The 23,271-nt window shown below is 37.0% G+C and overlaps 3 protein-coding genes across 7 annotated transcripts in view; all 3 read left to right on the plus strand.

The window, feature by feature from the left end:
• kaznb (kazrin, periplakin interacting protein b) overlaps positions 1 to 3,868 on the plus strand; it is a 182,868-nt gene extending 179,000 nt beyond the window's left edge. For 3 of the 4 annotated variants that reach the window (XM_067388090.1, XM_067388091.1, XM_067388096.1), the window contains 2 exons: positions 2,098 to 2,206; positions 2,334 to 3,868. In XM_067388090.1, the coding sequence (XP_067244191.1) occupies positions 2,098 to 2,206; positions 2,334 to 2,492 (268 nt within the window). In that variant the 3' untranslated portion in view covers positions 2,493 to 3,868. The remainder of the gene's footprint in view (positions 1 to 2,097; positions 2,207 to 2,333) is intronic. The other variant, XR_010895334.1, reaches the window with a different exon arrangement.
• A 1,021-nt stretch (positions 3,869 to 4,889) lies between these two features.
• tmem51b (transmembrane protein 51b) lies at positions 4,890 to 14,870 on the plus strand. Of its 2 annotated transcripts, none has more exons than XM_067387265.1 (3): positions 4,890 to 5,097; positions 12,079 to 12,543; positions 13,910 to 14,870. In XM_067387265.1, exons 2-3 carry the CDS (start codon positions 12,161 to 12,163, stop codon positions 14,343 to 14,345), a joined length of 819 nt encoding a protein of 272 aa, XP_067243366.1. In that variant the 5' UTR covers positions 4,890 to 5,097; positions 12,079 to 12,160; the 3' UTR covers positions 14,346 to 14,870. The 2 variants fall into 2 exon arrangements, with proteins under 2 accessions (XP_067243366.1, XP_067243365.1); XM_067387264.1 differs by having other exon boundaries at positions 4,890 to 5,079.
• Positions 14,871 to 18,266: 3,396 nt separating this feature from the next.
• Positions 18,267 to 23,271, plus strand: part of skib (v-ski avian sarcoma viral oncogene homolog b) — a 33,483-nt gene continuing 28,478 nt past the window's right edge. The window contains exon 1 of the mRNA XM_067387266.1: positions 18,267 to 19,605. Within this exon, the coding sequence (XP_067243367.1) occupies positions 18,709 to 19,605 (897 nt within the window). The 5' untranslated portion in view covers positions 18,267 to 18,708. The remainder of the gene's footprint in view (positions 19,606 to 23,271) is intronic.

Below are 23,271 nucleotides of genomic sequence, written 5' to 3' on the forward strand. Positions count from 1 at the left end.
GCAAGTCATTTCATTTGGTGGCCATATTTGAAATTCCTCTCGGGCAGCTATATCCGTCATGCAAGTACAGCTATCTCTTTGAATTGAGAAACATCAAATTCTCCAAAGCTGTTCATATTTGAAATCACCAATGAAATATGACAACAACTGCCTCATAAATTTTGTTTCTAAACGCTCAAAGAATGACTCAGGCTAGACCAGCCAATGCGTCATAAGCAAACGCGTCTATTTCTATAAACTTTATTCATAGCAGCGCTATGAAAGCGCGAGACTGTGAGGGATAGACTTCCCGGGTTTTCAGTGGAATATAATGGCTGTATAAAGCTCCTCATTTTCATGTTGTTTGGAATTTTTGGTCTACTGAAAGTAACATGAGTCCTTGTATATCTAAAGTCACTATACCACTCACCTCAAAAAGTTATTTACGCGTCGTTACGGCACAACGACGTCACTTTCCCGCCGAAAACGCGCTCCCTCAGCTGGACTGAGTGGCAAAAGAACCTGACTGGATTTAATAAAGTAAACTGCGAAAACGCGACTAAAACGAACGAATTACACTAAAGGTTGGACTCGAAAGTGTTTCTTATAACATGTCAAATAAACATAATCCATGGATATTGACATGCAGCAATGAATCGTGTTTCCTGACATTTATATGTGCCTGATTTCGACGGTGGGGAAATACATAAAGCAAATCTGCCTGTGAATATTGTATATAACTCCAATATTGGTAGGTCTAAATACGCGTAATCACTTATATCAATGTTCGTCACAATCGTCATATTGTCCAGCCTTAAAACATATAGTTTTATAGTATAGTTTTTGTCAGTGTTGTTTATTTAAAAACACTAAATTAAGCAGAATTTAAGATGGCAAATATTTAATTGATGAGTTGTCAACATAATATATAACAATACAATATATACGGTATGATTTTACCTCAAAATCCAACAATTTGACACAAAATGATAACTGCAAATCCATGTTTCTCTGCTGGAGTCCAGTTGTTTCTGTGAATTTCAGTGATCCTTTGCTTCTTTTTTTTCTGTTGCTTTCGGCAGTCTTTAAATATATACCTCAAGTTTTGTGTCAAAGCTATTTGTACAGTCAATAAAAAAGCTCTTTCCCGTTTTGGAAGTATTTTGAGCGTTTTTCGCGACATTCACGCTGAAAACAAACGTTGCCGCTCAGTCTTTTGCCACTCAGTGGACGTGACCGCAGTCGTAACGGTCGACGGTGACGTCACGTGCATACCCTCTATTCTGATTTTTCAGTCGGGTCGCGCCATCCACGGTGTATCAGTCCGCTCAGCAGAAAAATGCCGGCACTACTTCCACATTTCTCATATTTGTAAATTTTGTCAAAAAGATATCGAATCTCGGGGACATATTTTCTACGGTTGTAATATTTTAAGCGCTTTATATTTATGTTTATTTACACAAATGTTGATTTGGTAAAGTTGCTCCAAGTTTTGTGGCATTTATAACTCATTTGAATTTTTTAGTTTAAGAGCCTATTTAGCTGAAAAATAAATGAATGCCTTACTTGCTTTGAATTTGTAGTATGTGTTGATTAACCCCCATTAAATTTATATTATATAACTGTTATTTAATATTACATATATTTCAACTCAAATCAGTATTTAATTTCCATATATTTAATTTATTTATTTGTTGAGTAGCCGTGTAAAAATCACTAGGTGCGTCCCAATTCGCGTACTTATGCACTATTCTATGATGTTTTTAAGTATAAATAGTGCGAGTAGAGTGTTCACACTGAAAATTCCAAAAAGAAGAAAGTACACTTTAAATACCCGGATGACGCACTAAATTAACGGAAAAAACGAAGTGTGGAATGTTGGACACTTCATGCACTCAACTGTAGCAGCTTTAATTACGTAGTGGAGGGGAAGGGAGGATTGGACTCCATTGTTAAATGACAAAATAACCTTATATAATTCACGCACTACATGAATGAGTGCATAGTGCACAAGTACATAGTGTATAAGTGCATAGTGTATAGTGCGTCATTTGGGACACAACTACTATGCTGAAAAGTATTTTAAGAGTGAGATTGAGTAGTATTTCTGTCTTACAGAACTAATCAGGCTCAGGACTACAGGAAAGAGGGGACTCCCACACATTCGCCTGCCTCAAACTGCCGCAAAACTGAGGAAGGATTTTCCCCCAGGCAAAAAGTTGGCAAGGTATGGGCTGTCCTTTGTTATTTACACAAAACAGTCTGTCAAAATCAAGACAAATGGTTGACTTTGTGCCCCCATGTTATTGTTAACAATCTGTAAAAGGATAAATAACCTTTCTGTCATTCCTCAGAGTCCTTTGAGATTCAACCCACTGGTCGCTGTTGGGAGGGACTTGACTTTTCAAGGCGGCTGTGGATCACCACCCAGAGAAGATCGCATCAAGATCCTGCAAAGGACCAAGGGCAGTCCCATGCACGGTTACTCGAGCATAGAGATCACTAATGTCTGAGGCCAACGCTCGGTGTTTACCTTGGATGAACTAAGAAGAGTGAACCTCCCCTAACCTCTAAATGGACCAAATGAGCTCAATTATTTGTAAAAGAGATTTGAAAATTGACCATTTGCACTTTAGAGAATTTTGTATTGGCACCGAATCAGAACTAAGCACTTAATTAAACATTTTATAAACACGCTGCATTCAAAAAAATGAAATATTTTGTTACTAACATAATACTTAGATGAACTTGTCCTGATTCCTGTAAATTCCAGTCAGAACTGAAGGTATGCAGCTGAAATCAATACCACATGTTCAGATGTCCATTCCCTCCATCAAGGTCATCACAACACTGTGCTTGTTTAAAGTTATGGAAAACGAATGAGGAATGAGGAATAGTGCTGTGAATACATTGTGAAAATGCTTTAAACGCCTCAGCAATGTCTTTTCTTTGTTTTAAAACATCTGTTGACATCTGCCAAGATGTTTGTGTTTTCAAAGTCTCATTTGCATCCAAAATCAAAAAGCAACAGCCACTTTAGTAGCATTGTTGTGTGGGTAATAGATTAGATTCATAAAGATCACTCCAGTTTAATTGAAGTTTTCCCACATAATATTAATAAAAAATAAAAATAAAAAAACTTTAAGGGAATGAAAGACAAAACGCATATCTCTTATTCCCTTGTGATTTTCAATGTCTGTGTCTTACCATGCATGCAAATCAGTTTGTTCAATGGAATATATATATATATAAACGCATTGTATAGTGACTATCATGCACAATATGGAAATGCAAGAGTGATCTTATTGGAAAGCCTTTAATCATCTCTTTAAGGAGTGAGAGAATCATTCTCTGTCATCAGCAGGGCTCCCAGATGAATGTATGGAAATGTAAGATGCAGTATTCAATCTACAAGCCAGTCCAGCACATGCGCTGCACATTCTACAGCTGTGTTTTCTTAAGTTTTCCACACAGAGCCACGGGGCACTGAGAGCAAAACTAGTTTTGCAACTCAGCGTGGAACAGCATTGGGCTTTGATACAAACAGCCTCTGTCAAATGGGTCGACACAGGTTAGATAACATGATTAATGAGTGCGTTTCGCAAATTCAAACAATTATTATTTTCAAAACAGTTAGAAATGCCAATTATGAATCACAGATTTCCTGCTTGGTTTGACTCAAAATGTCTATTGATAGACCCAGAATACCAGCAGATGCACAGCTCAAGAATACAGCAGTTGCGGGTGCATTTTTAAGGTGGGTTTTGCAATCACAAATCATTTTGATATAACTACCTTGTGGCATTAGTGAAAATGTACTTTTGAGAAACATTTGTTTATAGATACATACCATGTGTCATTGACACAATAATATGTATAGAAAAATAAAAACTACATGCATATATTTGAGTGTTGCTGTGTGTTTTGGGTCAGTAGGCTGCTTTTTTAAAAGAAATTAATGCTTTTATTCAACAAGGATGCATTAATTTGATCAAAGTGACATTACAAATAATGTTTCAAAAGATTCTATTCTTTTGAACTGTCTATCCATCAAAGAATCTGAAGGGGAAAAAAAAAAAAGTATCATGTTTCCACAAAACTTTAAGAAGCACAACCATTCTCAACATTGATAAAAGCAACAGATCAGCATATTAGAATGATTTCTGGTGGATTATGTGACAGTGAAAATTCAGCTTTGGCATCATAGCAATAAATAACATTTTTAAAAATATTAAAATGGAACAGAGCCTTTCCGTTTTCACTCCCAAAACCCGGAAAAGAACGAGCATGAACCATGGGTTTCCTCGGGAATCACCTAGGTTTTTTCATTCATCAGTTAATTAAAGGGATAGTTCACCCAAAAATGAAAATTCTGTCATCATTTACAAACCCTCAGTTTGTTCTAAACCTGTATGATTTTCTTTCTTCTGTTGAACACAAAAGAAGATATTTTGAAGAACATGGATAACCAAACAGTTGATGGACCGCATTGACTTCCATAGTATGAAAAAAAAAAATACTATGGAAGTAGTATACATAACAATGGGGTCCATCAAACGTTTAGTTTATGACATTCTTCAAAATATCTTCATTTGTGTTCAGTAGAAGAAAGAAAGTCATACAGGTTTGGAAGTAAATGATGACAGAATTTTCATTTTTGGGTGAACTATCCCTTTAAGGTTTGTAAGTAAAATTTCTTGGAGAGACTGCAATTTTGTTCTAAATTGCATACGGTCATTTGAAACTTTATGAACAAGTTATTTTTTAACCCATAAAAGATATAACCTGAACTTTATCAAATGAAACAAGGTTTTACAAATGTTCAGTTTAAAATAACTTTTATCTTATTTCTCGTCTATGAAACCCGACTCGCTTTAGGACCAAGCGTCTACTTAACTCTTTACAACTGAGGGGTTGCTCGAGTTGATTTTAAACAAAGTTCCTGTCTCTGTTTAAGCCCTCAAATTGTAGATAGAAGCAGAGTGACTGAGGAGGACAGGAGTTAGAGTATTCATACAGCTTTTCCTTCTTTTTTTGGACGAATGAAAGGATCCTGACGACGTTCGTTTCACCTGCGGCTGGGAGCTACACCTGCCTCAGGTACTTTCATTTCACAAGGTGCGAAGGGCGTTGAATCGCGGCAGAGTTTAGTTTAGGCCGTAAACTTTAGTTTCAACTTGGTTTATTGCGGTATTTTTTCGTTATTCGGCATCGTTGAGATGTTTGACTTTGCTGACAGAAAGTAACACCGGAGATTCTTTAGAATGCTGTCGTTACAAAGATTCTTGTATTGTTTAACATTGTTTCAAAATACCGTGAAAGATAGGCAGGGACTTCTGCGCAATAATTGCTTCATGTCAGTAAGATAAAGTTCATAAATCAAGAATCACTTTTATTATATCTTCTTCTGAGTGCACATTTGTATATCTTGTCTCAATCGTCACATCTGATGTCATTGATTGAAAATATAGTAGGCCTACATTGTTTCTAATATAGGCCTATTTCCAATTGGTCAGTAAGTCTTGAAAACAAAATCTTGAAACTTATTGAGGTCATTGATTTTTTTTTTTCTCCCAGGGTTTTTTGTACTATAAACAATGACACTGAAGTTGTAGAAATACGATCTGCTCGGGTTGCCCTTATCAGAGCTCCTTAGAAAGCTTTGCCATGGTTACTAGTATTGTTACTAATGTAAAATCGCTATAAAAGAATATGGCATCTCGTTCAAACAGTGTATCTTGTCCACCATGGTAACCACAAGGTCTGCTTATCAGTATAAAAGCTGTCAAATCTTATATATATATATATATATATATATATATATATATATATATATATATATATATATATATATATATATATATATATATATATTAGTATTTTCTTCTTGGCAACATAATCAAAACATGCAAATGGAAGTGGAACAAAATAAACAACAATAACATTAAAGTACATTAAAAAAAAACAAAAAAAACATCTGTTGATGGAATCACTCCAGATCAAGAATTGTACATCTTCATTTTAGCTCATTAATGTAAAAAATAAATAAATAATTAAAACATAATTCATCATCACTTTCAAACTAAATGATTGATGTCTCCATCTGTTAAATTTCCAAAATTGTTTCTCTCAATCTATGAAGTAGTGAAAGTTCTGCTTTGAACCTCGTCTTCATTATTTACTTCAGGGCCACAATCATAATTACTAGAATATATTGTTCTGTTTTATATTTCAATATGGAGGGAGTTTATCAAGAATAAGGCTCTCGGGGAATATTTCACTCATGTGAAATTTATCTGTCTAATCACTTCATCCCAATATTTTTCTATTATTATATGACAATTCTGTGATTGGCCTCATTTTACTCACAGGTACAACCACCTTTTACAGAACCATTGCATTTAGTTTGTATAAGCAGTGCTATAAAAGTTTTATTCCAGACAAGACACAAATGCAAGAACTTTATACTCAATTTATATTGACGATTCTTCCATGTGTTCTGTAAGAATAAGTTCAGATCAGATAAGGTCATGGGGTGCATGTTTAGATGGGGGCATTTAGTGACCTGTGGTTCTGTGTGTTTACTTCAGGACGGGGAGCAAGTGTTGCTCCGTGTATTTGGACAGGCCTTCCTGGTCTTTTGTCATATTTCCCTATTTTATGTTTCTTTTGTTTTAACCAGAATTTAATGTTCTTTGCTCTCAAGAACTCCACTGTAGACGTCACGTACCCAAATTGGCATGTGATTAATATATAGCTTTCATTTAAGGCTAGAATTGTCCAAATTTGTTCAAGCAAATGTATTTGTTGTTTGTTTGCTCTATAACAGGCTAAATTTGCCTATGTAAAAATGTATGTAGCCATGTGAAATTAGAGGCAACCACTGCATTTAATCATGATCCAGACAAAGATGCTACACGCACGCAACATGGGCATTTGTTTTTGATTTAAATTAGATTGTATAATTTCAAGATTTAAATTAAAAACAAAATTGTCTGACTTTTGTGGCATTGTTACATGAAACATACCTGCATAAAACAAAAACATAAGATGGACTGAATGAAAATTTAAATTCACTCTCTGACAGTAGGTGGCGCTTATGAAACAAGAGTGATATAGCATTTCCTTGGTTAAAAAGCTATAAAAGCTGCAATTAGAAACAATAATTTATTTGGAGATAAGAGGAAAAGATAATGCCATCAAAACTTTTCTAAAGACTCCCAGTTCCCTTCAGAGATGCATTCATATAAATCCCCACCCCCAATTCAATATCTATAATTTTCTTCCAACTTTGCGGGCAGCTTACTGTGCCTGGTACAGTATTTTCTCTGCTGGCACGTCTCTGTTCTCCTCTTTGCGTCCATCTGTTGATCAAATCTAATGGTAGAACCACACGTTACAGACAGGAAGTTAGGGTGGTGCTGATGATCCCATATCCCGCCCCAACCACTGACCCTACTCTTCACTGGAACTAAAAGCTCTACCTTAACAAATGCCCAGCCCCACCCAACCACTAAACCTACCCTTAAAGGGTTATTTTACACAAAAATGAAAATTCTTTAATTAATTACTCATCTTCATGTCATTGTAGTACGTCCAAAAAGGTACTAAAGACATTGTTAAAACTTTCGACATGACTGCAGTGGTTCAAACTTAATGTCATTAAGCGACAAGAATACTTTTTGTTGGCAAAAACAAAACAAAAATGACGTAATTTAACAATATCTTCTGTGTCATTCTCCTACACTGTTTACGTTCAGCACTTCCAGATTCTACGTCAGAATGCCGACTCATTATTGGCTGGCTCCTGCGTCAGCATCACAGGCATGCTCGTGTGAACAGCGTTGGCCAATAATGACCCGGCGCTCTGAGGTAAACAGCCTAGGAGAATGACAGAAAATATTGTTGAATAAAGTAGTTATTTTTGTTTGTTTTTTGTGCACAAACATTTTTTTCCCATAAAATTCATAAAATTAAGGTTGAACCACTAGTTACATCGATTGATTTATCGATGTCTTTACTACCTTTCTGGACTTTGAAAGTGGGTGTTAAATTGCTGTCTATGGAGGAGTCCGACAGCTCTCGGATTGCATCAAAAATATCTTTATTTGTGTTCCGAAGATGAACGAAGATCTTACGGGTGTGGAATTACATAAGGGTGAGTAATTAATGACAGAATTTACATTTTTTTTGGGTGAACTAACCCTTTAAGGCCTGTTCACACCAAGAATGCTAACTATAAAGTTAACGATAAAGATATAGTTCTAAAATTTGTTCTAAATATAAAAGAATAGCACTGTCCACACCACAGCTATAACAATTATGTTATTATAGAGGAACGATATTGTTGGGATCACTTTCAGAATTATTTTGAATGATGAAACACTGACAGCCAATCAGAATCCATTCGAATTTAAGGGCTCGCACATTTAAAGGGATAGTTCACCCAAATATTTACATTCTGTCATCATTCTTACTATGTAGTCAATGGGGGGCAAGATCTACTTTGGTACAAACATTCTTCCAAATATCTTCCTTTGTGTACAGCAAAACAAAGATATTTATACAGGTTTGGAACAACTTGAGGGTGAGTAAATGATGACAGAATTTTCATTTTGGGGTGAACTAACCATTTAAAATGGCTGACAACATTGCGGAGAAGTTATTCGCGAGGTCCAGAAAAAAACTGTTTGACAAATCAAACCCCCTTTTCAGGGATACTTTAAATTAAATGGTTATATGGAAAATATATATATATATATATATATATATATATATATATATATATATATATTTATCGTTATAGTTATCTCTATAGTTATTGTTCTTGGTGTGAACGGGCCTTTAATGATGCTATAAGCTCCACCACAACACCGGTCTGAGACCGCTGGCCTGCCACAGGCTTGTTCCATCTCTGGCCTGTGTTTACAGACATTGTAATATTTCCACACAAATTACGTTTTGGGTAATGATTACAATGCAGTTTGTGCACAAGTCTGGAACAGAGATAAAAAAAAAAACAAACAAAAAAACACGTGTTTGGAACAAAAACAGCCCGGTTCAGATTTATGGCTGGTCGACCGTTTCTTCTATATTTAAAATACTTTTGAACAAGACTCCTCTTGCCAGTCTTGATAAACAAATACAATTAGTGTGCACATTTTGCATTGCTTGTCATGTCTTGCTCTGTGACAAACCTGTTTTATTAGTGCCCCTACACTTTCTTTCTACACGGACGATTGCTCTCTTTCTGTCTCTCTCCATCCTTCCATTCCTCATTCCTCTCAAAATATGAATAACAGAATCATTGATTTGTTCTTCATCCTGGAGGCACTTGTTGTAAATCAGAATCTGAACAGTATAAAACATATTTGAACATTTACTCTTCGCCCTCAAATAAATTACACCCACAGGTGGATGATGAGTCATCCTGAGAGGTCCCACAATGCCTGCAATCGTGATTTCTTTTTTAGTGGTTTACCTGAGTGCATAACATAAAACGTTTGTAAAAACCACTCAAATCATCACCTTAAGGTAAAACGTGTTGTAAAATGGAATTGTATTAAGAGTGTGTCTTGTATAAATATACTAAATACTAGTAATAGTATTTTAAAAATAGTATTTTGTAAAATGAATTCACCTAATTTTGGTTTTTCAAAAAGATGAGGCTGTTTTAATGTGAATTTAAAGTAGCTTTTACCTAAAATTACACCCCTTCCCCATTTTCATTCTGAGCACAGTGAAGTGCTCACATTCACAAGTGAACAATGCTGTGTTGTTATGGCAACAGTTAGTGTACAGCAGCAACCTAACCTTAGTGCACTGGATCAGTTTTAGGTGATTTTTAGTGTGCATGTCATCCTTATGTGTCGTAATCTTTACTTTCAAGGATATTCGCTGAAAGCTGCTGTTGATGTTCTGAAAATGAGTATGGATGTGGGAAAGATTGTAAAAGGGTTTGTAAATGTTATCTTTAATGCACGTATTTTATTTCATTGAAATGTTCCCAGTTATTTATAGTGATGCTGTCATTTAAGGAATTTAGTTTTTTTTTTTTTTTTTGACTGAAATGTCACATTTCCTTTTCTCTTGTATCACATCACAACAAAGACAGGAAGCTTTTTAGCGTTTGTGCAACAAAATGAAGATCAAAGTGTATGCCACACACTCACAAAATGATGGGAAACATGTTGTTGCACAAGCCTTGTTGACTCATAAACTGGCTAAATAAGTTGTACTGTAATTCCTGCCAGGTTTTTTTTGTAAACAAACTGATTTTTATGTTTAGCATTCAAAATGCAACTATGATGATTCCAATTACCTCCTTACGGTTCTTTATTGATACCCTCCAAACTTATTGGCTCAAAGAAAGGGATTTACTCACTTATAAATGTGAATCTCTGTACTCAAATTTCTATATCATTGTTTATAGAACAAAAGACCCTCAGAAAAGTGATTGACCCTTATTACTGAAATTCTTATATTAGTAGTTCGTGACATACATCTGAATTAAAGGATTAGTTCACTTTCAAATAAAATTGTCCTGATAATTTACTCACTCCCATGTAATCCAAGATGTTCATGTCTTTCTTTTATCAGTCAAAAAGAAATTAAGGTTTTTGATGAGAACATTCCAGGATTATTCTCCTTAAGGCTCCGGTATACTTCAAACGAAATCGAAGAACGAACTGATGTGACGTCATTTCGAACAAAATCAGGCCAAAACGAAGTTTGTTTTGTTCTTTTTGGAAGTTTGAAACGGCTTGCCAAAGCAAACTTTCAGGAAAAGTTCGTTCCATCTGTGCTGAGGCTCCGCCTTCATTCGCGTGGAGCGCGTGTCTGACCCATTTGATCTGTAGAGTTTGTTGAGGTAAGATCTCGCGGGTGAAAACATGAATACCGCATGATAGCCGCTTTATAGCACAAAATGAAGTTGTGCTTGTAAAAAAATGAGGCACTAACACTGTTTTTTCATGTTTGATACTGTAAAGCTGCTTGATTTTAAGCAATCTATTGAATAAAGTGCTATATGAAGATGTGACGTGACTGGAGTGCTAATTTGCAGAGCTCGTGCTAACATACCCATGCTGTTATGATCAGACGCTTTTCTTATGCTTTCTATAATAAATGTTTGCGGTTTTCTCATTTTTGTTGTGTTTATTTTGTTACTGAGAATAAAAGTGCATGGCACATATTTACATATTCATCTAACCGTCGCTCTCAGCAGTGTGGGCGGCGTCAGATGTTCGTTTACAGTATATCGCTGGTCACGCATTTCGAACTTCGTTTTACCCCTAAACGAAGAACGAAAAAGAATTTTGTTTGAAGTATACCGGAGCCTTTATAGTGGACTTCAATGGCCTCCAGATGGTTGAAGGTCAAAGTTACAGTTTCAGTGCAGCTTCAAAGAGCTTTAAACGATACCAGACAAGGAATAAGGGTCTTATCTAGCAAAACGATCGGTCATTTAAAAAAATACACAACTGTATATGCTTTATAAACACAAATGATCGCCTTGTACGTGCTTCCGCTTTCTGTATTCTTCAAAAAGCTTACGGCGTAAATCCTATGCCTTCCCTATTCTACTTGCAGAACGAACGCAGTGCCAGTTTCGTTTTTTTCTGTAAGTAGAATAGGGAAGGCGTAGGACATACAGCATAAGCTTTTTGAAGAATACGGAAAGCGGAAGCACGTACAAGGTCCAAAAAAAAACAAAAAAGAAATGTTTTCATGGATGAATTGTTCACAATAAGATCAATAACAAATTATGAACAAAAACTTACATAAAATCCCTTAACTTTGGTAGTTTCACAAATACGAAACTGACATGACTTAAAAGCAGCAATACATTTTTATGAAGAGTTCTAGCAAGTTGTACAATGTCCATACATGGTAATTCTTTCAATGACATGATGGAATGCTTCCATTTGACCTCTAGAGTGGCATTGTGCCAAAAAGATAATTTCTGCTGTAGAGTCCAATGAGCTAAAACACAGAAACTCTTTTCCTCTGATTCACAGGCCCCGTTCCAGGAAGTATTTCCTCTTCGTTTAAATGTTTATAACAGTTGTCTCTCTTTTTTTTCTTTTCTGCTTTCAGTTCTACTCTCATCCTCCACATTTGGACCACCCTTCCCGGGTAAGTGTATGTTCGTGAATATTCGAGGGGAGCATTTACAGCTATGTGCTCCAGTGGACGTCCTCTGTGTACAGGAAACAGGCGTTCGCCAACCCGTCGAGAGGGCAGTAGCTCAGGCTCCCAGTATGCTCTCTGTGCACTGGGGGTGGGCCTGGTGGCGCTTGGCATTGTCATGATCGTGTGGAGCATAGTCCCTTCTGATGGGACACAGTCGCACAATGCTACAAACACAGGCAATGGAAGTGCCACTGGGGATGAAGTAAAGACATCGTCTGTTGCATATGTGCTGGTTGGATCTGGTGCTGCCATGTTGCTTCTTGCTGTATGTCTCGGGGTGAGGAATAAGAAGCGGATGAGACAAAGGGAAACTGCAGGTGCAGGCGGTGCTGATTATGTGGATCGTGTCCGTAGAGATCAGGATGAGGAGTGAGTACTGCTCTATACTCATTGCACTCTTTCTATGGGGTGTTAAAAGATGATGATAGAGACCGTGTACCCCAGAAAAATTTAGTCACCCTCAAGTTGTTCCAAACCTGTATGAATTTCTTTCTTCTGCTGAACACAAAAGAAGATATTTTGAAGAATGTCTAAACTAAACAGTTGATGGGCCCCTTTGACTTCCATAGAAAGGAAAAAAATACTATGGAAGTCAATGCAGTCCTCATTCATACAGGTTTGAGGGTGAGTAAATGATCACAGAATTCATTTTTGAGTGAACTATCCATTTAATGTCGAGGTTTGTAAAGGAATGCGCCGATAATAATATTCTGGCTGATAAAGATTTGCAAATAATTATTTTCATGGAGGATAAATGGTTGATACTGAAAATAAACAAGTTTTAAAATCTGTTCTTTAAATGCTGCATTCCATTGTACAGTATGAAAAATGGATATTCATTTTAAGATTTCCTAAAGATTAACAGTGTTAGTAAATTATTAAGTTTTCTTTTAATTTAGTTTTCTTTAAACAAGCATTAGATTACAGCAAAGGTCATTTAGATGTAAAAATAGAGAAAATAAGCACAATTAAATACACAAAACAGAACAATTAAATATACAATATTGACCGATATGTATATATATATATATGTATATTGTGTGTGTATATATATATATATATATATATATATATATATATATATATATATATATATATATATATATATATATATATATATATATATATATATATATATATATATATATATATATATAATATTTGGTCGATATATATAGTTTGGGGTCTGTTAAAAAATCTATTTCAAATAAATTATGTTCTTTTAAACTTTGTTCATCAAAGAAAACAAAAATCACTGTTTCCACAACAATATTAAGCAGCACAACTGCTTTCAACATTGATGATAAAAAGATGTTTCTTGCATCATGTGACACTGAAGATTAGAGTAATTCAGCTTTGTCATCACAGGAATACATTTTAAAATATATTAACACTGTTTTTTCATATATGATACTGTTTTCTAAACACAAACGCATTTATATATATATTTTATATATATATATATATATATATATATATATATATAAAATATTTTTATTTATATATATATATATATATATATATAATACATACACATATTATATATACACATACACGCACATGTGTGTATATATAATGTGTGTTTATTTAATGTATATGTATAATGTATGTTAATTTTTTTTTTTTTTTTAAATCTCTAATATCAACGCTGATATATCTAGGTGAATCATATTGATTTATATGTTATGTTTACCTGCACGCAACTCATGTCATGGTATTTCTATGTAAATATTAGATCAACTGGTGAACCAGTTTCACCCAGCTATGACGTCCCCACCTATGAGGAAGCGGTCACCAGCGGACGGTACCCTATTCGACAGAGCAACTTGCGACAGAGTTACCAGCTGCCCTCGTACGAAGATCTGATTGGTGCCGTTGAAAATGAAGGCCAGCAACCGAGAGAAGGTAATGGCCCTCAGCCGGCTCCTGGCCCCGAACCCCAGCCTGCGGCTCCCACCTCCAGCTCTCAGCCCGCCCGCAGCAGCAGCAGGGCCAGCCGCCTCCTCAGACCACTTCGAGTGCGCAGAATCAAGTCAGAAAAGCTCCACGTAAAGGATATTCGTTTGAATATCCAAAACCCTGAACAGAGTCGGGTGGTGGCCATTGAACCACTGACCCCTCCACCACAGTATGAGGACAAGCCCCCTCAACTACCCACAGAAGCAGTGTAATCATTCAATCACTGGATTTTTTTATCAAGTGTTTGCATCTGTGGGTTGTTTGGAAAATGTTGACTCATCTGTGCAGAAGCAGAAAGTTTCAGTGAGAGCTATAAATGTATCTCAAAATCTGCCAATTTATGAAATAGGATATGTTCATGTGCACTGTCAATTCTTCTTGGACAAAACACTAAAGCCTACTTGACTGTTGTTTTAACAGGACTTTCAATATTCTAAGAAGGATGTTACAGTGATGTATTGGGTTTTTTTTTAACTGTAAGAAGGATATGAATGCCGCAGCGCGTCTCTTGAGAGATTTACTGTTTTTACTTCCAAAGAACTACAATGTACATTACTAAGAATTCTTAAAGAATAACTTATAACTCAAGAATCCCATCAAACATTTGTTGCCATGATTGAAATGCCAAATCAAATGCCAAACGCTAGTATGTTGTCCTAAATCTGAATGTTCTTGTTTTGTTTGTGAATTCTTGTTTTTTACAATTTCTTTTTTTTTTTTTTTTTTTTTTTTTTTTTTACTCAGAATATATAATACATTTGAACCAGTAGTGCTAATGTGGCCAATTTTGCAGGAATGCAAAATTTATTTATACAATAGAAGATACAATTCTAACTAATTTGCATAACTAATTTATTCAGTCCCACTCTGATTAATCCAATTAATAATATAATTTTCCAGTATGATTTCATTAACGATGTCACTGCTTGTTTTGTTTGCAATTAACTTTGCCTCTTTTTTTTCTAGATTTATTGTTTATACTTTATTTTAAGGCTGCAAAATGAAGACTTTTTGAGTTAAAATGGAATTGAAGATGCTTTTAAAATTCCTATGAGTTTTGAGAATAACTTATTTTAGAACAAATTCTGCATTAATATGAAATTCTAGTGATATAAAAAGTGATATATAAAAGGGGAAGGTCTTGATAAACAAAAATGCACCTTGGGGACTTTAAAAAAATAATGTTTTTAAGGGAACTCAACACTGAATTACTTGAGTGCAAATGTGAATTTTAAAGATTAGGCTACAATTCCAAACTCCGTTTCGCTGGACAAACAAAGCCATCATGCTGCAGATTAACTATTTTCATGAAGTCAACATGAAAGTGTTGTTGATGTCCTTTTGTATGAAGCTAAATTGCTTTCACAGACTGCACCTTTTAGGAAACGCTTTTGTTTTATTTACAGTTTAGTTTATAATTCAATTTAATTATTTGGTTGGGGTGTAGAATCTTGGAAATGGATGTCGTTACTATTTACTTGTGACAAAAGGAATACGATTATGGGTAGTTGATGTAATTAATACTTTAAAGCAGAAAACATCTGTATTTTATTTATTTCTTGTGGGAGTTAATAAAATGTTTTAAATCTATGTTTTTGTTTATCTTTATGGTTCCCTAAGTTGAAACATAATGTGTGCTGATTTGTAGGGCCCCCTAGTGGCTGAGAGTCGTACAAACAACATCGAATTACAATCGATGATTACAAATTTAACTGCACTAGCTGCTGTTTTGACAAACTGGATAATCATTTAGGCCTTTCAGTATAATGTTTCTAATTTGACTGTGAGTGGATGTGGTACAACATGAGGGTGAGTAAATGATTACAGTTCTAATTTTGATTGAATTATTACTTTGAAACAACCGCTTTCTTTCTTTCCCAATTTAATATGTAATTGTAGTGTCACTGCCAACAAACACTGTTCATTTCCCATGTGTTTTTTATTTCAATTCTGACCATATTTCCTTTACATTTGTCATCAAATGCATTTGATGACACCACGCCTACTCTATATATATTTTCATTTCAAACATCACCCTATGTGTGGAGTGAAACCAATGGGTCTGTAGTGTGACAGGTATTTGAAGCCAAATCAAACTGTGCATTCATGATAGTGTTGAATTTCAAGCAGCCCTACTTCAGGCATATGTGCCAAAATTAACCATTAGACAAATTCTTGCGATTTTCTACGTTCCATGAAAAACAAATTAGGCTGTTACAATCACCCAATCTAAACAAAGCAGTATGAGTTATGCCTTTACTAAACTTTGCTCTTACATTTTTGAACATTTGTCAAAATGACATTGTGAAATAAAAATTACAATGTTTATTGTTGAGTCAGATTTGTCATGGCTTGCTTTTAGTCCAAAAAAGTTTACACGATTGTGGTGTGATTTGCTGATATACAACAGTAAACAAGAAATTAGCATTGAATAACTTGCTGTTCAAATGTTTGGGGTCGGTAGGATTTTTTTTAATGTTGTTAAAGGGTTAGTTCACCCAAAAATGAAAATTCTGTCATTTATTACTCACCCTCATGCCGTTCCACACCCATAAGACCTTTGTTCATCTTCAGAACACAAATTAAGGTATTTTAGTTCAAATCCGATGGCTCCATGAGGCCTGCATTTCCTCTGTCAAGATCCATAAAGGTACTAAAAACATATTTAAATCGGGTCATGTGAGTACAGTGGTTCAATATTAATATTATAAAGCGACGAGAATATTTTTGGTGCGCCAAAAAAATAAAAATACTTATTTAGTGATGGCCAATTTCAAAACATTGCTTCATGAAGCATCGGAGCACAATGAATCAATGTATCGAATCATGATTCGGCTCGCACGTCAAACCGCTGAAATCACGTTACTTTGGCGCTCCGAACCGCTGATTCGACACAAAATATTCATAACGCTTCGAAGCTTCCTGAAGCAGTGTTTTGAAATCGGCCATCACTAAATAAGTCGTTATTTTGGGGTTTTTTTGGCTCACCAAAAATATTCTCACCGCTTTATAATATTAATATTGAACCACTGTACTCACATGAACTGATTTAAATATGTTTTAGTACCTTTATGGAGCTTGAGAGAGGAAATGCAGGCCTCACGGAGCCATCGCATTTCAACAAAAATATCTTAATTTGTGTTCCGAAGATTAACGAAGGTCTTACAGGTGTAGAACAGCATGAGGATGACTAGCCTAATAAATATAGAATTTTCATTTTTGGGTGAACTAACCCTTTAAATATATGCTTATCAAGACTGCATTTAGCCATATTTGATCCAAAATATAATATAAACAATAACACTGTGAAAATTAATTACAATTTTCTGTTTTAATATATTTTAAAATATTTGAATTTTCAGCAGCCATTACTCCAGTCTTCAGTGTCACATGATCCTTCAGAAATCAGGCTATGATTGACCAATGAGAATAAAACATTCCAAATGCTAATTAAAGTTATTTTATTTTTTAAAATAATAATAATTAAATAAAAAGTACACTCCCTTTTAGATGTTTGGGGTCAGTATGATTTTTTTGTTGTTGTTGTTGTTGAAAGAAATTAATACTTTTATTCAGCAAGGACACAATAGGCATTTATAATGTTCTCAAAAATCATTTTTAAATAAATGTTTCTTTTGAACTTTCTATTCATCAAAGAATCTTTAAAAAAACTATTATGGTTTCGCAAAAAATATGAGTGCTCAATGTTTTTAACAGTGATAAGAAATTTTCTTTAGCACAAAATCAGCATATATATATATATATATATATATATATATATATATATATATATATATATATATATATATAGCCTAATAATAATTACATTATAGTTTTTTTTTTTTGTGAAAACTTTAGCCTAATGTACAGTATTTCAAATCAATATCCATGTATTCAGGTGGTCAAAATAAATCCTCCAGCTCGTAAAACCACACGTTACTAATGTATATTTTCATATGTACATGAGCTACTGCTCCTTCCATTTACAAAATGTTTATGACCACCTTTAAAGTTTGTTAATAAAATGTACTGTAACCCTTGTAAGTAAACTCCACCCCTCCTCCATCCGCTGCAATACGTGTAGTTTGTGTTCCCGCTTTTGCAGCTGCTAGGGCGGCGGGGGGAGGGAGAACCTCTCCTGGAACAGCCAGCCCGGGGAGTCAGTCACATTCTTGGCCGGGATTCAATGACTGAACCAGACACAAACAAACACTGAGGGAGAGAGAGAGAGAGAGAAAGAGGGAGTGAGAGAGACTCGCACACTCTCATAGTAAAGCGGAGGCAACTGCGCCGAGTCGAGCTTTACACTAGGCACACATTTTGCGCGTGAGTTGCACCGGGTCTGTGATATAGTCGGATTGAGAATTACATTTCGATCAAAACTTTAGACTTTGGGGAGCATTTTCTCGTCTCTCGGAACTCTGCTTCTTTCTGGTACGACTTAAGATTTGAACATGAAACAGTTGAATGGATTACAAGGCGGTGTTTTACGCTTTCCGAACTGACATGTACAGTTGCGACTCTTTCCGTTCACATTCACTGAATCTGTAGTGATTAGACTGCCCAGGTTTAAACATGGAGGCTCCTTCCAGCTTTCAGCCGCATCCAGGACTTCAGCAAACTCTCAAGCAGTTTCACTTGAGTTCCATGAGCTCTCTCGGCGGTCCGGCAGCCTTCTCGGCCCGGTGGCAGCAGGACATGCTGTTCAAGAAGGGCGGCAAGAGCTGCGAGATGATAGTGAACCTCCCGGCGCAGACGCCCCCGGTCATGCCGGGGCCCCTATTCATCCCGTCCGACCGCTCCACAGAGAGGTGCGAGACGGTCCTGGAGCGGGAGACCATTTCTTGCTTCGTGGTGGGCGGCGAGAAGCGCCTCTGCCTGCCGCAGATCCTCAACAGCGTCCTGCGAGACTTTTCCCTACAGCAGATCAACTCTGTGTGCGACGACCTCCACATCTACTGCTCCAGGTGCACGGCGGACCAGCTGGAGATCCTCAAAGTTATGGGCATCCTGCCCTTCTCGGCCCCCTCGTGCGGACTCATCACCCAGACGGACGCCGAGCGCCTTTGCAATGCCCTCATCTACGGCGGCACTTTCCCTCCGCACGCCGACAAAGAGTTGTCGTGCTCCATCGAGCTGGAGCGGACGGAGAAGAGCTTCAAAGTTTATCACGAATGCTTCGGGAAGTGCAAGGGCCTGTTCGTGCCAGAGCTCTACACGAGCCCCAACGCAGCGTGCATACAGTGCTTGGACTGCAGGCTCATGTTCCCGACCCACAAGTTCGTGGTGCACAGTCATAAAAGGCTGGAGAACAGAACCTGTCACTGGGGCTTCGACTCGTCCAACTGGAGGGCTTATATTCTTTTGGATCAAGACTATAGTGACAAAGAGGAGAGCACCACACTGCTGCAGCTCCTCAATGAGTTAAAGGGGAAATTTGACCTGGGGAACAAGCACAAGACATCTTACAAGGTGAGCTCAAAATGCATAGCGTTATTATAAAATCAAAGTCTGAATCTGTACTGTAGTAGCTACTCCAGAATTATGGATATTTTACTCCCCAATAGTTATGATGATAAATATTATAAATGGTTGGTGATCATTAATTTATTGTGTGGGTTTTACTTCATTGATTTTTCCCAAAGTTGTATTGATCTTTCTCTTTGTCTCGGGCACTATTTGATCATACAACACCTGGTTACACCTCATTGTTTGTGTCAAAGTAAACAAAAATGTGTCAAACATATCTTCCTTCAATTTCACCACACAAAACGCACCGTGGACACGCAAACCATACTTCTTGTTTCATTATTCTAGTCTTTTTTTTTTTCTGTTACCTCACATAGTTTTTCCCTTTGTTTTTGAATGTCACAAAATGTCCATGTCGGACATTTAGTTAATTTGGATTTTGGTTTGATGCACAAACTTCATCTTTCACCCATTTTAAAGCCTATTTATGCATCATTCATTCCCTACTTTTTGAGATCATAACAGACTGGTTGAGATAAAACTTCTATAGCTGTCTTTGAGCGTATTAAAATGACGTTCCAGTGTCCTGCCCCCAACTAACCCCCCGAGTGCATTTGTCTTGTTCCTCTGGATGCACTCTAGGGCATCTGCATATGATAAATGGAGTCTCAATTATGTATTTTATGGGAGCCAGAGATAGATGGGGAGGCTTGGGGAAGCCAGTAATGGGCTACGAGGTGGAGGAGGAGGGTAAGAGTGCTGTGTAGGACATTGTTTTTTGTGTGTGTGTATTTTGGGTGGGGGGGCAGGTTGGGGTTGAGGTCACTCTCCAAAGAGCAGTTGGTGTAGGGTCAGCGCTGCCCTTGGGTCTCCCACTGTCTGATCAGGCTCCACTCCAGGGTCAGAAGCACGGCGAGCGGACAAAAGCACGGGAGTCTCGGGTTGGCTGCTCTCTCCACGCAGCAGCTGTTGAGTGTGATCGTGCTAATGGGTCTACACACATATATGTGTGTGTTACCATGGTGTCACTTCAGCAGGCTTGGGATGCATGGTGTGGCAAATGCAGTTTCATTACTGTGGGAAATGTGAGAGACATGGCACATTTCAGAAATGCAGCGTCATGTATATTTAACGATGGCTTCTCTATGGGAAAAGTGTTGACTGATATTTGTCACATGGAAGCTGAAGGGCTAGTTTACACTTCACTCTGCGTCTGGTTTTTCTGTGCAACTATTGTTAGATGATTAGATGTAACCTTGTGTGTGTGTCCTATATTTGTTTAAATTGCACAATAAGCATATTTTACCATAACGATATGGGCTGTCCTAATAGTACAGTAGCTGAATGTGTCCAGAAGGGTGGATTTTGTGCAGTTTCTGTGGTTCATTGTCAGAAGCGTCCCAGTTAGCAAGCTGGCTGGGTCTGTGGGGAGCCGCGTACTGGTGGACCTGAATATCACTGGACTAAGTTGCTTGCGGGGGAAAAAAAAAAACAGAAACAACAGCTTGCCACTTTACACCTAACCTCAGCTCAATTGAGACAATTTCTTTTTTCCCTTTATTTTTGTAATTAAACCTTTAACTCTTCAAATCCTTTTTTAGTCTTGCTGAGAATATTTGCTTTATGCGGTTTCTGTTTTTTTTTTTTTTTTAGACAATTACTGTTTCCAAATATTACTTTGATGAGAGGCTGGTCGCCATGGTTATAAGGTTTTTGAGTCCTCAGGATTTTTATGTAATATAGTTGTGCACAGCAGTACAGAGTACACAGAGTTTGCTTTATTTTTCATCTGAGGGAAATTAAATGAATTGAGCTCTGAGATATTCCACTGTAAAACAGCATCCAGACTTTGTCTGACATAATGGCGTAGATCGCTGGGAGAGGGTGGCGAGTTCTCATTAAGAAACTGTCGCCCCTGTCCACCAGGGCCTTGACGTGCCGTCAAAGGGCCGTGACATGTGACCTCTGTCCAAAGCCAGTCAACCAACAACCCCACCCCCTCTCCTTTCAGACAGTCCGGCCAATCGTGTGGCCCTTGCTTCTCCAACTGGACAGATGGTTGTTTGATAAAAGACAGAAAAATACATTGCAAATAAATAGGTAGCAAAACATCACACCAAATTACCGTTTGCGTTGGTGTTAGTTTTCCCCCCCAAATTTTTATGGATTTATATTAAAATTATGATTTCATCAATTTATTAAGTGTTATACTCCTTAAATATATATTTGTTTACATTTTTAAAATGATTTTATAATTTATTTTTTAATAAATAATTATAAATTATTAATTTACATTTCATTTATTTTTAATAAAATATTTTTTTTATATTACTTTGCTTATTTTAAGAGTTGTAAAACTTGTTTTGCATTTATATCCAAGACTGAATTTCAGGTGCTTTTTTTCCTCATCAATTTGCCAAATGTTATGCTATTTAATAATTTTTTATTTAATTTCTAAAAACCTTTACTTATTTAAATTTATTATTTATTATATTATTATTTTTATAATTATCTTCATCATTTTATTATTATTATTATATTATTTTTCTTATTTGAAGCTTTTTAATAGTTGTGCAACTGAATTGTGATGTTAAATTGGTGTTTTGCTGTTGTAACAATCTTGAATGGATTGCTTCAGCACATAATGGTTTTGTTGTGTTGTTTTATTTGGAGTTTCAACTTTCCCTTAAACCATATATTTCAAGTGCATGTGCATTGTCCTGCCAAAAATGAAGTAAGGCTCCAGTGAGAATAGTATTGTGTAATAAATTGGACGCAGAGGGGCCGCAGAGCTTTTAAATGGGGGGACATCAAACTCTCCTTTGTTCTGCTCTCTCACTTTATCAAATTACAGATGACTACCAACCTGAGACCAAACCAATCAACTGAGTGTCCGACCCAAGGTGGCCACGGCCATAATAAATGCGCACGCCTGGGGGATGGAGGTCGCCATGTGCGTGCGAGTTTGCATTTGTAATGCCTGGATCAGCTGTGGGGAAAAGATTAAAATGAGCACACGGCCTACTCATTTCCATTCCCATCTGTCTGCTGACCTCGCTGTTGTGGCCCGCACTGCGTCCCACCAGCCGCGCTGCCCCTTGCTCTGCTTCCAGACTGCCAACAATTTCATCCACTTGCCCAACCCCCCCACCCAAACACCCAAACACTGCGAGTGCTACTTATTCATCCAGCACAGTCAGGCCACTCATCCTTAGTCTGTACCACATCACAGCGACCGGCAAACAACCCCTGCTGCTTGGAATCAGATACTCAAACAACACTGGCTGCCTGGGGTTTGACTTAGCTGAGTCAAAATGTACTTTCGGACGCCTATTCTCTGAACGGCTGAATTTTAAAAGGGTCGCTTGATGGCTTAACAGTCCCCAAGAGATGCTGTCTCATCCCCTCCCTGGAGGGATGGAGGTGAGGGGGTGGTCAGGGGCTCTCAGAGGTTGTGCCCTCTATTCTCTGCCATGTGACCTCTTGTTCAAAGGGCGTCAGCTGGAGCTCTCCACTGGCTGATGCTGGGGTGAAGACCTGCCGCCTCTTTTGTTCCCGACATCTTTGTTACTTAAACTCATTGTGTCTCTGGCTTCGTTTTGGTGCCCGTTGCACGACCGATGCCGCCGTGATAATGAATCTGTAGGCTTTTGTCTGTGTCTGCTGCCA

Source organism: Chanodichthys erythropterus, chromosome 6, assembly GCF_024489055.1.
Source record: "Chanodichthys erythropterus isolate Z2021 chromosome 6, ASM2448905v1, whole genome shotgun sequence".
Taxonomy (NCBI): Eukaryota; Metazoa; Chordata; class Actinopteri; order Cypriniformes; family Xenocyprididae; genus Chanodichthys; species Chanodichthys erythropterus.

Coding starts and splice junctions, on each gene's coding strand:
- tmem51b (XM_067387265.1), top strand. CDS start 12,161: ATGTGCTCCAGTGGACGTCCTCTGTGTACAGGAAACAGGCGTTCGCCA. Junction 12,544..13,909: donor CGTAGAGATCAGGATGAGGA/GTGAGTACTGCT, acceptor TGTAAATATTAG/ATCAACTGGTGAACCAGTTT.